Source organism: Marmota monax, unplaced genomic scaffold (assembly GCF_021218885.2).
Source record: "Marmota monax isolate L192 unplaced genomic scaffold, Marmota_monax_Labrador192_F-V1.1 WCK01_AAM20220418_F8-fsc00025, whole genome shotgun sequence".
NCBI lineage: Eukaryota > Metazoa > Chordata > Mammalia > Rodentia > Sciuridae > Marmota > Marmota monax.
Window position 1 is genome coordinate 1,618,633 of NW_026691950.1, and position 14,109 is coordinate 1,632,741.

General features: G+C 40.7%; 1 protein-coding gene and 1 non-coding gene across 3 annotated transcripts in view; both read right to left on the bottom strand.

Annotated features, from left to right (window-relative positions):
- The window catches only part of Smim14 (small integral membrane protein 14), a 90,309-nt gene that overhangs the window by 23,940 nt on the left and 52,260 nt on the right, over positions 1 to 14,109 (bottom strand). For both annotated transcript variants that reach the window (XM_046451363.2, XM_046451449.2), the window contains exon 3: positions 5,511 to 5,559. In XM_046451363.2, the coding sequence (XP_046307319.1) occupies positions 5,511 to 5,559 (49 nt within the window). The remainder of the gene's footprint in view (positions 1 to 5,510; positions 5,560 to 14,109) is intronic.
- LOC124109995 (U6 spliceosomal RNA) lies at positions 11,316 to 11,422 on the bottom strand. The gene has a single exon (XR_006857155.1). It is a non-coding gene; the product is annotated as a U6 spliceosomal RNA (small nuclear RNA).

A 14,109-nucleotide genomic window follows, 5' to 3' on the forward strand; every position in this document is an offset into this window, starting at 1 on the left:
ATCTATTTTTGAGAAGGATCCATGTGCTGCTGAGAAAAAAGTGTAACTGCTTGATGTTGGGTGGTATACTCTATATATGTCAATTAGGTCTAGGTTATTAATAGTGTTATTGAGTTCTATAGTTTCCTTATTCAACTTTTGTTTGGAAGATCTGTCCAGTGGCGAGAGAGGTGTGTTGAAGTCTCCCATGATTATGGTGTGGTGGTCTATTAGACTCTTGAACTTGAGAAGAGTTTGTTTGACGAACATAGCTGCACCATTGTTTGGGGCATAAATATTTATGATTGTTATGTCTTGTTGGTGTATGGTTCCCTTAAGCAGTATGTAGTGTCCCTCTTTATCTCTTTTGATTAACTTTGGCTTGAAATCTATTTTATTTGATATGAGTATGGACACGCCTGCTTGTTTCCGAAGTCCATATGAGTGATATGATTTTTCCCAACCTTTCACCTTCAGCCTATGTATGTCTTTTCCTATCAAATGCGTCTCCTGTGGGCAGCATATTGTTGGGTCTTGTTTTGTGATCCATTCTACTAGCCTGTGTCTCTTAATTGGTGAGTTTAAGCCATTAACATTTAGGGTTATTATTGAGATATGGGTTGTTCTTCCAGCCATATTTGTTTATTTCTGTTACTAAACATTGTTTGTTTTCCTCTTTGATTATTTCCCCCCCCCCTTTACTGTCCTACCTCCCACTGTTGGTTTTCATTGTTATTTTCCATTTCCTCTTCCTGTAATGCTTTGGCGAGGATGTTTTGAAGAGATGGTTTTCTAGCTGCGAATTCTTTAAACTTTTGTTTATCGTGGAAGGTTTTAATTTCATTCTCCATCCTGAAGCTTAATTTCGCTGGATACACAATTCTTGGTTGGAACCCATTTTCTTTCAGTGTTTGAAATATGTTATTCCAGGATCTTCTAGCTTTCAGAGTCTGTGTTGAAAGATCAGCTGTCATCCTGCTTGGCTTGCCCCTAAATGTAATCTGCTTCCTTTCTCTTGTAGCTTTTAAAATTCTCTCCTTATTCTGTATGTTGGGCATCTTCATTATAATGTGTCTAGGTGTGGATCTCTTATGATTTTGCACATTTGGCGTCCTGTAGGCTTCTAGGATTTGGGATTCTGTCTCATTCTTCAAGTCTGGGAAGTTTTCTTGTATTATTTCATTGAATAGACTGCTCATTCCTTTGGTTTGGAGCTCTGTACCTTCCTGTATCCCAATGACTCTTAAGTTTGGTCTCTTAATGTTATCCCATATTTCTTGGATGTTCTGCTCATGGTTTCTTAACAGTCTTGCTGAGCTGTCTATGTTCTTTTCCAGTTGAAATACTTTGTCTTCATTGTCTGATGTTCTATCTTCTAAGTGTTCTACTCTGTTGGTAGTATTCTCCATTGAGTTTTTAAGTTGGTTTATTGCTTCCTGCATTTCTAGGATTTCTGATTGCTTGTTTTTTATAACCTCTATCTCCCTGTATAGTTTATCCTTTGCTTCCTGGATTTGTTTGCGTAATTCGTTGTCGAAGTGATCTTTCATTGTCTGATTTTGCTGTTTAATGTCTTCCTTGATACTCCAGATCATCTGAAGCATGTATATCCTGAATTCTTTATCTGACATTCCATCTGCTGCAGCTGTTACCTCTTCTAAAGTTGCGTTGACCTGCATTGCTTGTGGTCCTTTCTTTCCTTGTCTTTTCATACTGCTTGCGTATCTTTCCTGCAGGTGCGGGCGGCGGCTCTGCTCTCTCCTTATTCCAATTGGGGTGTCGTGGCTACCACGCCGGCAGGTCACTGGGCCTGTTCTGGGAGCTGGTGGCGGCTCTGTTCTGCCCCTACTCCAATTGGGGTGACGTGTCTGTCGTACCAGCAGGCCACTGGGCCTGTCCTGCTGGTCGGTCGCAGATCTGCCCACCATTCGGGCACGAGTGGAGGCTCTGCTTTGCCCCTACTCCAATTGGGGTGTCGTGACTACCCCGCCTGCAGGATGCTGGGTCTGTTCCTGGCAAGGGAGGCGACTCTGCTCTGTCACTACTCCAATTAGGGTGGTGTTTGTACCCCGCCGGCAGGCTCCTGGGCCTGATCCGCCGGTCTGTTGTAGGTCTGCCTACCTTGAAGGCGCAGGCGGCGGATCTGCCCTGCCCCTCCTACCACGCCTGCGGACCCCTGGGCCTGATCTGCAGGTTGATCACTGGTCTGCTCACCCTGCGGGCACGGGTGGCGGTTCCGCTCCACCCCCACTCCAATTGGGGTCACGTGACCACCACACCGGCAGGGCCTGATCCGGGCGTGGGATAAGGATCTGCTCTGCCCCTACTCGAGTTGGGGTGACGTGTGTACCACACTGGCAGGCCACTGTGCCTGACCCGCCAGGCTGTCACCGGTCTGTTTACCTTGCAAGCGCGAAGGGCGGCTCTGCCCTGCCCCTCCTACCACGCCCATGTACTACTGGGTCGTGGGTCTGCCCACCTGGCGGGTGTGGGTGGCGGCTCCGCTCCGCCCCCTCTCCAATTGGGGTCACGCGGTCACCACGCTGGCGAGCCGCTGGGCCTGCTCCGGGGGCTGGCGGTGGCCCGGCTCCTTCCCTCTGGCTCGAGGACAAATTGAGGAGACTCGGGTGACTGAGCCTCACCCCCCTTACCAGGAGACCAACTGCTTATGTCACCGCTGGTATTGATGAAGATCTCTCCTCCACCGCTTTCTGCTGACATCAGATCTCTGCCATGTTGGTATCCTATGCGAATGGCAGCATTTCGTTCCCCTTGCCAGGCAACCCAAGCAATGGGTGAGTCCTGACCTGCCCTCAGCAGGACCCGGACCGAGACACAGTTTCCGCAGGCTCCTAGCCCCGGTCCAGGGAAGTTCCGGGAGCCGGAACTCGGCCGCTCCGTGCTCGGTGTAAGCTCCTATAAGTGTAGGCTCCAAGAAGCAGCCCCCGCGGGCTCAGTTCCGGGAGCCGGAATTTGGCCGCTTAGTGTTTGGTGTATGCTCTGATAGTAGCAGGGTCCAAGAAGCAGCCTCCGCGGGCTCCGCAGCCCTGAGCCAGGGCGGTTCCGGGACGGTTCCGGGAGCCGGAACTCGGCCGCTCTGTGCTCGGTGTAAGCTCCTATAAGTGTAAGCTCCAAGAAGCAGTCCCCGCGGGCTCAGTTCCGGGAGCTGGAATTCGGCTTCTTGGTGTTTCGTGTTTGCTCTGATATTAGCAGGGTCCAAGAAGCAGCCTCCGCAGGCTCCGCAGCCCGGAGCCAGGGCGGTTCCGGGACGGTTCCGGGAGCCGGGACTCGGCCGCCCCGCGCTCCGTGTTCACTCCGATAAGATCAGATTTTAAGAAGCCCCCAGGCGCTGAACCCTAGCAATCTGTCTGCAAGCCGCAGGCGAATTGCAGCCTGAAATTACCTGTTCTATGGCTGAATGAGCTGCGGTCAGTCAAAAACAGGTGTGGTGACGTCAGTTTACCAACATGGTGGCTGCTGGCCTCCTCTGTGGTCTGCCCGGTGTGGAGAACCGAGATGGACCGCTTCCTTCCCCGTCTCGAACCCAGAATTCAGCCCTGAGTGCGGTGCTTGCGCGTCTGGCAGAAACTGCAGCGCTGTAACCCTGCGTCTCTATCCCAGCGCGCCTTGCAGACTCTAGCCGCGGGGCGATTTGCTGAATAAGCAGTGTTACCCTCCGTGCGACAAACCTCTCGCGTTTGAGTCCCCGTAGCCGATCCTCATGCGATGGAAATCCTTCCTCCAGGTTCCGGCGCACCCCACTATTGCTGGAAATTCCTAACAAGATATCCTTTAGCCGTCCTGACTTGTCATACTCCCACACAGTGAAGCAGCACACGGGGGTAATGCACTCCCCTCGCCGCCATCTTCCCTCCCTCAATTTTGTAACAATAAATTTTGGCAAAGATGTGGGGGAAAAGGTACAATCATACATTGCTGGTGAGACTGTAAATTGGCACAACCACTCTGGAAAGCAGTATGGAGATTCCTCAGAAAACTTGGAATGGAACCACCATTTGACCCAGTTACCCACTCTTCGGCTTATACCCAAAAGACTTAAAATCAGCATACTTTAGTGATACGGCCACATCAATGTTCATAGCAGCTCAATTCACAATAGATAAGCTAGGGAACCAACCTAGGTGCCCTTCAACAGATGAATGGATAAAGAAAATGTGGTGTGTATATACACAATGGAATATTACTTAGCCATAAGAATGAAATTATGGCATTTGCCAGTAAGTGGATGGAAATGGAGAATAGCATGCTAAGTGAAAGAAGCCAATCCCAGAAAACTAAAGACCAAATGTTTTCTCTGATATGCAGATCCTGACTCACAATGGTGGGGGACAGTGAAAGTTCACTGGATTGGACAGAGGAGAATGGGAGAAAGGGAAGAGGGATGGGAATGGGAAAGACAGTAGAATGAATTGGACATAATTTTCCTGTGTTATATATATGAATATACTACTAGTGTAATTCCACATCCTGTATAACCACAAGAATGGGAAGTTATACCCCATGTATGTATGATATGTCAAAATACATTCTATTGTCATGTATAACTAAAAAGAATAATTTTTTTTAAAAAAGAAGGTGTCACATAATGGTCACCAAGTCTGTCAATTACCATATGAGATCCATCTTCCTGCTTTGATTCTCACTTACAATCACTTTTGTCCATAAAGCCATGTGGAAAAACCTCTCTACTGCCCATCTCTCTTGGGAATGATAACATAGAGCCAAAAGAATCAACTCCCCCAAAGCTTCCAAACCTGGGAAAGAATGGCCTCCTTCCTTCCCTCAAATTTCCCATGCCTGCCAAATAGATGCTAGGAAAAGAGTAGAGGATGTGAGCTAGCAGTCTAGGTGTTCCAGTAAGTAGCTGAGGCCAGACATGAATTTGTGATCCTCCTGTCGTAGCCCCCAAGATGCTGGGATAACAGGTGTGTCCCACTGTGCCCGGCTAACTTAGTATTCTGAAAGTCTCTCCTTTTTTTTTCTTATTTGTGATTTTATAACTTTATCCAATGACAGGGTTATGTTTGTTTTTTGTTTTTTCAGTCCTAGGGATAGAATCCAGGGCCTCATGGCCACTGAGTCACAACCCCAGCCTGGTTTTTTTTTTTTTTTTTTTTTTTTGTGGGTGGGGGTACCAGGGATTGAATTCAGGGGCACTCAGCCACTGAGCCACATCCCCAGCCCTATTTTGTATTCTATATAAAGCCTGTCTAACTGAGTTGCTTAGTGCCTTGCTTTTTGCTGAGGCTGGCTTTGAACTCGAGATCCTCCTGTCTAAGCCTCCCAAGCTGCTGGGATTATAGGCATATTCCACCACTCCCGGTTGGGTTTGTTTTTGAGGAAGATAAAAATCAATGTGTAAGTTAAAAAATGAAATATTTAAGTAGCAAATACATTACTGAAAACCATTTCCTTAAAGAGCAAATTGCTGGAACAACTTTTGACAATATTCATTCAACCTCTAATTCTGCTCCCAAGGCCAACCCTCCTCCTGCCCCTTTGGTACGTACATTCCTGAAGACATTCTGTGTCCGTGCAGTAAGACTGGGACTGCCGCAACTGAAGCGAATAAGAAGAAAGAAAAATTAACTATTAGACTTGACCAAAATTGGACAATAATTATTGGAAAGACGTTTTGAGCTGAGGGTGTAGGTGAGTGCATAAAGCACTCAGTTTGATCCCCAGTACCACAGAAAATACACATATATGTATATCCATATACATCTCTGTGTGTGTGTTTGTGTAGATATATCTCCACACACACATATTTTTTTTTCCAGTGCTGGAGATTGAACCCAGGGCCTTGGGCAGGTTAGATGTGTACAGTACCATTGAGTTATATCTACAGGCCTTTTTTAAATTTTTGAGAAAGGGTCTCACTAAGGTAGCCCAGGATGATCTCCAATTTGTGAATCTCCTGTTTCAGCTTCTCAAGTAATTGGGATTACGGGCATGTGCCACTGTGCTTGGTTTACTATATTTCACTGCATGAAAGCATCATCACTGCATTAATGTACATTCCAAATCTTGCACCAAAGACACGTTAGTAATAAATGACTTTTAAGTGATAAAAAGCTTCACATAATGGTCACACCTCATTTTTTTGCAAAAAAAAATTGGCATAAAATATGTAAAGACTATGTGGTAAAATATAGTATACATACTAGAAATCTTAAAAATATGCACTTTTCCACATACTTTTAATTACTATAACAAATATTTATTGAGAACTTTCAATGTGCTAGGTACAAGAAGTTTAACTTATTATTTTGTTTAATCTTTAAAATCACTGGCAGGAGGCAGATACTATTATTCCGACTTACCAAATGAAGAAACTGAGTTTTGGGAGGTGTAGGGGTACAGCTAAATTAAAGAGACAAGGTCTCACTAAGTTGCCCAGGATGGCCTTAAATTTGACATCCTCCTGCCTCCACCTCCCAAGTTGCTGGAATCATAAGCATATAGTACTGTGCCCAGCTCCCCAGCCCTTTATAATTTTTTATTTTGAGATAGGATTTTATTAAATTGCCAAGACTGGCCTCAAACTTGTGATCCTTAAGTTAACAATTTTTGTTAACATATCATTATCATTATGAAGCATTCGCTCAACCACAGTTAGAGGTTACAAAATATTTTCAATGAGTTTCTGTAAAAAGTAGAATAGAACTGGTAATGAAAAGGGTAATGTGAAAATGACTGAAGGTACATAATTACTCAGTAATCACTAAGACCAACACAGCCATATTTTCCTAGACACTAGGAGACCTCTTTTAGTGTCACCAGAAAGGATTATACTTTAAAAACAAAAAATAGAAATATACAACTTAACTTGTCCTGCTATACAAGTTTTATAAACCCATTTAACTCATATACAAATTCAGAAATTTTATCAGTTTAATATGGAAATTGTATCAATTTCTAGGTAAGGGAAGTCAGAAGAATGGCAGTCAAATTATCACTTTCAGCAAGAAAAGCTTTTCTTCACTGCTACGCAAAAAGGAGCCATTTTAGCTTTAAGAAAAAGAAAAATGATTAGTGGTTGCCTAGCACGTGCGACTCCCTGGGTTCAGTCCCAAGTACTTCAAAAACAAAGATAAGAAAAATGAGTAAATACATACACTCGTAAACACACACAACAACCAAGAATGTCAGAAATTATTCATCATGGGGCTGGGGATGTAGCTCAGTGGCAGAATGCTAGCATATGCTAAGTCCTGATTCAATACCTAGTATTTCAAAAACAAAAATATATAGAAATTATTCATCATTCATCAGGAGCCTGGCTTAGACTAATCTGCAGTGAGGCTTTGGGAATCCTTCTGAGAGCAGGTATTGGATCTTGACCATTTATGGGTTCCTGGCTATATTTTTTCTTTTTTTTTTTTTTTTTTTTGGTCCTAGGGATTGAACCCAGAGCCTTGCACATGCTAGGCCCATGCTCTACCACAAAGCTACACCTCCAACCCCCTTACAACCCCTCACATTCACAGGCAAGCTGTACTGTAGGCTCTGAATAATGAGGCGCCAAAGTATCATGACCACATTCCTAGTATAGGGTGCAGAGTTTTTTTCCAAATGAGAGTAGGGTAATGCATATATTCAATGTGTCAGATTCAAACACCTAATTTGATTGTCTTTATTTTTATTTTTTAGTTGTAGATGAACACAATAACTTTATCTTTTTTATTTTTATGTGGTACTGAGGATTGAACCCAGTGCCTCACATGTGCTAGGCAAGCACTCTACCACTGAGCCACAACCCCAGCCCTGATGGGTGTTTTTTATAAATTAAAAAACAATATATTTAGTAAAATGGGAGAATCTAACTTTTTGCTTTGTTTTTTGTTACTGGGGATTGAACCCAGGAGTGTTTTATCATTGAGCTATATCCGCTGACATTTTTATATGTTTTAAAATATTTTTTTAGTTGTAGATGGACACAATACCTTTATTTTATTTTTTTTATTTTTACTTTGTGCCAGGGATTGAACCCAGGGCCTTGCACGTGCTAGGTAAGTGCTCTGCCTCTGAGCCACAACTCTGGCTCCTTGTATGTATTTTTTGAGATAGTGTCTTGCTAAGTTACTGAAGGTAGGCTTGAACATGCAATCTTCCTGTTCAGCCTCCTGAGTTGCTGGGGTTAGAGCCATATGCCACTGCACCCAGTAATCTGTTTTGATGAAACTCTTTAAGCAAGGAAGCCTAATTCACAATGCATCTTGGGTTTTTTATTGTTGTTGTTTTTGTTTTTTATTTGTTTTGGGAATACAGTTGTACTACTGATGCTGATTTGGCTACTCCAGGGAAAAATCACTTGTAAATATAACAGAGAAAAACCAAGGATAACATGTACTATGAAGCAAATAGGCATGGCAATATCTACAACATGGAACCACAGACAAAATATTTTCTGCATTGTGAGGAATGGGGACCCACATGTGGACTATCTACTGACAATAACTGCCACCCAGTTTTTATTTTTTTTCCCAGTACTGGGAATTGAACCTAATAAATTAAAAAATAAATTTTATAATAAATTAAAAAATAAAGGCATTGTGTCCAACTACAACTAAAAAATAAATATTTAAAAAAAGAAAGCTAAAAATAATCAGGTTAAGTCTAAATATTTAAAAATATTTTTAAATGTCTAACACTAACAGGTTGAGCTATTTTGCCTAAATGATATACAAGTATAGCAACCACTCCTGATTTTCTCAAAAAATTTCCCTAACCCTACAAAATACTTTTTTTTTTGAGTATAATTACTTTATTGAACCAAGAATCATCATGCAAGTTACTGACAATGAAAAGACAACAGCATAATTTACACTTACAGTATAGTTTACTGTGATTACATATAAAGGAAGATCAGTGCATAAAAATGTGACTAGAAGGTCCACAATGTGAACAAGTAATAGCAGCCAAGAGTTGCAATGGGTCGTGAGCGGGGAATTGGAAAGGGGGATGTTAACATTTTTGTTCCATATATCTACATTACTTCAAGCTTTCATAGATAGTCACATATTACTTGCATTATTAAAAGACAAAATTTCAAGGACTGGGGTTGTAGTTCAGTGGTAGAGCACTGCTAGCATACGTGAGGCAGTGTGTTAGATCCTCAGCACCACATAAAAATAAATAAATAAATTAAATTAATTAATTAAATTAATTAATTAAACAAAAATTTTTTTAAAAAGACAAAATTCCAGTACTACAAAAAACAAGCCTGACATTGATTTGCAAGTATGAAAATAGGTTAAATGAAAAAAAAAAATCCCTCCAGTTGTAGAAATGCATAGTTTTAGTTTGGGCTGCTACTACAACTCCAAAAAGCTCTGACCCCAAGGTTTTGGTGGGTGTAAAGCTTTGGGCAGAACCATAGTGTCTGTTGATAGGGAGGTGATGGAACCTCCCCTTTGAAACTATGGAGGCAGCTCTAAGGATACTTGACTCATTATTCCCTTGTCTTGAAAAATAAGGCACATTTGCAACCAAACAGCTCTATGGTCCTGTCCTGTAAAATCCAAAAAGTCCAAAAAAACACTCCTTCATTCCACCCTGTCTTTTTCCCTTTCAGTTCTACCTGGCATTTTCCTGCATGAGTTGCTGACTAATGCTATGATTCACACATACAATAATCTTCTTAGCAAATGGTAAGTCTACCACACCCTTGATGTTCTCTAATGAACTCACTTTCTTATTTTTTTTAATATGGATAGGCTGCAAATTTTCTAAATCTTTTAAGTTCTCGTTCCTTTTTGCTTAATTCCATTTTCAATTCATTTTTCTCTTTTCAAATATTCCTATAAACAGTCAGAAGAAAACAATTCACTTCCTTCAATACTTTGCTAATAAATCTCTTCACCTCAATATCCAATTTTGCCAGGTACAATGGAGCACACTTGTGATCTCAATAACTCAGTAGGAGAAACACAAGTTCAAATCCAGCCTTAGCAACATGGCAAGGCCCTAAGCAACTTAGTGAGACCCTCTCTCAAAATAAAAAATGAAAAGGGCTTGGGATATAGCTCAGTGGTAAAGCACCTCTGGGTTCAATTCCCAGTACCAATAAATAAATAAATATCTAATTTTATAATTGACAAGTTCTATTTTCTATAATAGATCACAAATAATTCAGCTAAACTATTTGCCACTTTGTAACAAAGATCAACTTTTTGCATTGTCCAAAAATACACTCCTCATTTATGTCCAAGACCATATCAGACCTTACTGTATCTCTACCAAAATTATGTACTTGATTATTTATGTATTCTTTAAGATAGAAGCTTTCTCTATAACTCTGCTTTTCTGAACCTCTCCAAATTATCTATAAGTCCACATTTCTACCCAAAGTCCCTCACAGCAACATCAATCTATTCTGTCATGTACCTAAAAACTCTACAGCCTATATGCATTACCCAGTTCCAATGCCACTTCCACATGTCTTAGGTATTTGTTACAATAACATGCTAATTCTCAGTACCAATTTCTATCTCAGTTCAGGATAAAATTACAAATACCATACACTGGGCAGCTGAAACAAACATTAATCAACAAGGTATTGGCTAATTTGGTTCCTGATGGAGGCCCTCTTCCTGATTTGTAGATGGATATCTTCTTGGTATATGCACACAGGTAGAGAGAGAGATCTCTTTCATGTTTCTTCTTATAAGGGCACTATTCCTATTAGAAGGGCTCCACTATCATGACTTACCTCTAAAAGGCTCCACTTTCAAGTATCAACAAATTTGAGATTAGGGGGTTTAACATATGAATTTGGGGGTGACAATCCACATAATGTATATGTAATATGATCCCTTCTATGTAAATTAGAGATAACCTATATACATAGAAATATGCATATAAAATTTCTAGAAATATATAGCTGGTTTTTCCAGCAACAGCCACAGTATTTCCAAGTCACACATGCTCTTCCAGAACTTTTCTTTTTAAAAACTATGGAACACTTAGGACTGGAATTGTAGCTCAGTGGTAGAGCACTTGCCTAGCATGTGAGAGGCACTGGGTTCAAACCTCAGCACCATATTAAAAAAATAAATAAAATAAAATAAAGGTATTGTGTCCACGTACAACTAAAAATATTTTTAAAATATGGAAGCTGGGAGTAGTGGCGCACACCTATAATCCCAGTGACTCAGAAGGCTGAGGCAGGAAGATCATAAAGTCAACCTCAGCAATTTAGCGAGGCCCTAATCAACTGAGTGAGACTCTGTCTCCAAATAAAATACAAAAAGTGGGGGATGTAGCTCAGTGGTTAAGCACCACTGGGTTCAATCCCTAGTACCAAAAATAAATAAATAAAAGAATACTTCACAAATTTGTGTGTCATCCTTGTGCAGAGACCATGCTAATGTTCTCTATATTTTTCCAGTTTTAGTTTACGTGCTGCCGAAGTGAACACTCTTCCAGAATCTTGCTACTCTTCATGAAGAGGTAGAATCTATGGGCTGGAGTTGTAGCTCAGTGGTAAAGCACTTGCCTGGCATGTGTGAGGCACTGGGTTCAATTCTTAGCCCCACATATAAACAAAATAAAGGTGATCATCAACTAAAAAAAAAAAAAAAAAAAAGAGGTAGAATCTATTTGCCTTCCTCTTGAACATGGCCAGGCTAGTGATTGCTATAACCAATAGAGCAGAAGTGCTATATATGAGTTCTCAAGGTAGGTCATAAAAAGCTGCTGCCTTGAATAAAATACACAGAGACATACCGACAAAAATACAGTTCTCTCCTACTACACAAAGGCGCCATAAACTCAAATTGGAGAAAAGATAGACTCTTCAACAAATGGTGCTAGGAAAACTGCAAACCCATATGTAGTAAAATGAGACCCCTATCTCTCACCTTGCACAAAACTCAACTCTAAGTGGATCAAGGACCTAGGCATTAGACCAGAGACCCTGAATCTACTTGAAGAAAAAGTAGGCCCAAATCTTCATCATGTCAGCTCAGGAACTGAATTCCTAAATAAGAATCCTAAAAAGTAAAATCAAGAATCAATAAATGGGATTGTATCAAACTAAAAAGCTTCTTGACAGCAAAGGAAACAAACAAGAATATGAATACAGAGCCTACAGAATGGAAGAAAATCTTTGCCACCTGTACTTCAGATAGAGCATTCATCTCCACGATATATAAAGAACTCAAAAAACTGAACACCAAAAAAACCAAATAGCCCAATCAATAAATGGAACTGAACAGTCATTTCACAGAAGAAATATGAATGGTCTCAAATATATGAAAAAATGTTCAACATCACTAGCAATTACAGAAATGCAAATTAAAACTACACTGAGGGGCTGGGGTTGTGGCTCCGTGGAAAGTGCTCACCTAGCGTGGGTGAGGCACTAGTTCAATCCTCAGCATCATGTAAAAAATAAATAAATAAAAATAAAGGCATTGTGTCCTCCTACAACTAAAAAAATAGAATATATTTTAAAAAGCTACACTGAGATTTCATCTCACTCCAGTCAGAATGGCAATTTTCAAGAATATAAGTAACAATAAATTTTGGCAAAGATGTGGGGGGGAAAGGTACACTCATACGTTGCTGGTGAGACTGTAAATTGGCACAACCACTCTGGAAAGCAGTATGGAGATTCCTCAGAAAACTTGGAATGGAACCACCATTTGACCCAGTCACCCCACTCCTCAGCTTATACCCAAAGGACTTAAAATCAGCATACTGTAGTGACGCAGCCACATCAATGTTCATAGCAGCTCAATTCACAATAGATACGCTAGGGTACCAACCTAGGTGCCCTTCAACAGATGAATGGATAAAGAAAATGTGGTGTGTATATACACAATGGAATATTACTTAGCCATAAGAATGAAATTATGGCATTTGCCAGTAAATGGATGGAAATGGAGAATAACATGCTAAGTGAAAGAAGCCAATCCCGGAAAACCAAAGACCAAATGTTTTCTCTGATATACAGATCCTGACTCACAATAGTGAGGGAAAGTAGAGGTTCACCGGATTGGACAGGGGAGAATGTGAGAAAGGGAAGGGGGAAAGACAGTAGAATGAATTGGACATAACTTTCCTATGTTCATATATGAATACACTACCAGTGTAATTCCACATCCTGTATAACCACAAGAATGGGAAGTTATACTCCATGTATATATGATATGTTAAAATGCATTCTACTGTCATGTGTATAGATATACACACACATGTATATCTATACATATGACAGTAGAATGAATTTTGACATATATACATGGAATATATGTATGTATGTGTATATGTATATATATGTGTGTGTGTGTGTGTGTGTATATATATATATATATAAAGCCGCTGCCTTTTTTCCCCCCTTCTTCATCTTAACTCAGGATGGATGCCTGACCTTGGAACCAAGCCACCGTACTGTGAGGAAGGCAAGCAGCCACATGGAAAGGCCATACATAGGTACTCTGGCTGACAGTACTAGTTAGGGTTTCAGCTACTCACCAGCCTCAAGTAGTAGGGAATGAGCAAGCCTTCAGATGCTTCCTGCCCCGACCCTGAGTTTTCCAGTCAAGAACAAAGACATTATACACAAACAAGTTGTGTGAATTCCATCTGCACAATTTTTAAGCTTAATAAATGGTTGTTTATGTCCACTGTTGCTTTTTTAACTAAAACAAAAATTAATTACATGATTAAGTCTTCATAGCAACATGAAAAATTCTCAACATTATTATTAAATTGGGTGAAATAGAGATATACTGTAGTATCTAAAAACATATTTATTATAAAGGTCTGGGAAGATACAAATAAAATTCATCTAGGAAAGCAGAGAATATGCCAGGTGTGAAAAAGTGTAGAGGGAGTTAAGTCTTATTTTTTAAAGAACATATCCATACATTAATTTGTTAAATAATTAAATAGCATCCAAAATTTTATTTACTTATTTATTTTGGTAATAATGATTGAACCCCAGGGTACTTAACCACTAAGCCACATCCCCAGCCCTTTTTGAAGGTATCCCTAAGTTGCTGAGGACCTCACTAAGTTGCTGAGTCTGACAATGAACTTGTGATCTCCTGCCTCAGTCTCACAAGCCACTGGGATAATAGGCATTCACCACTATGAATA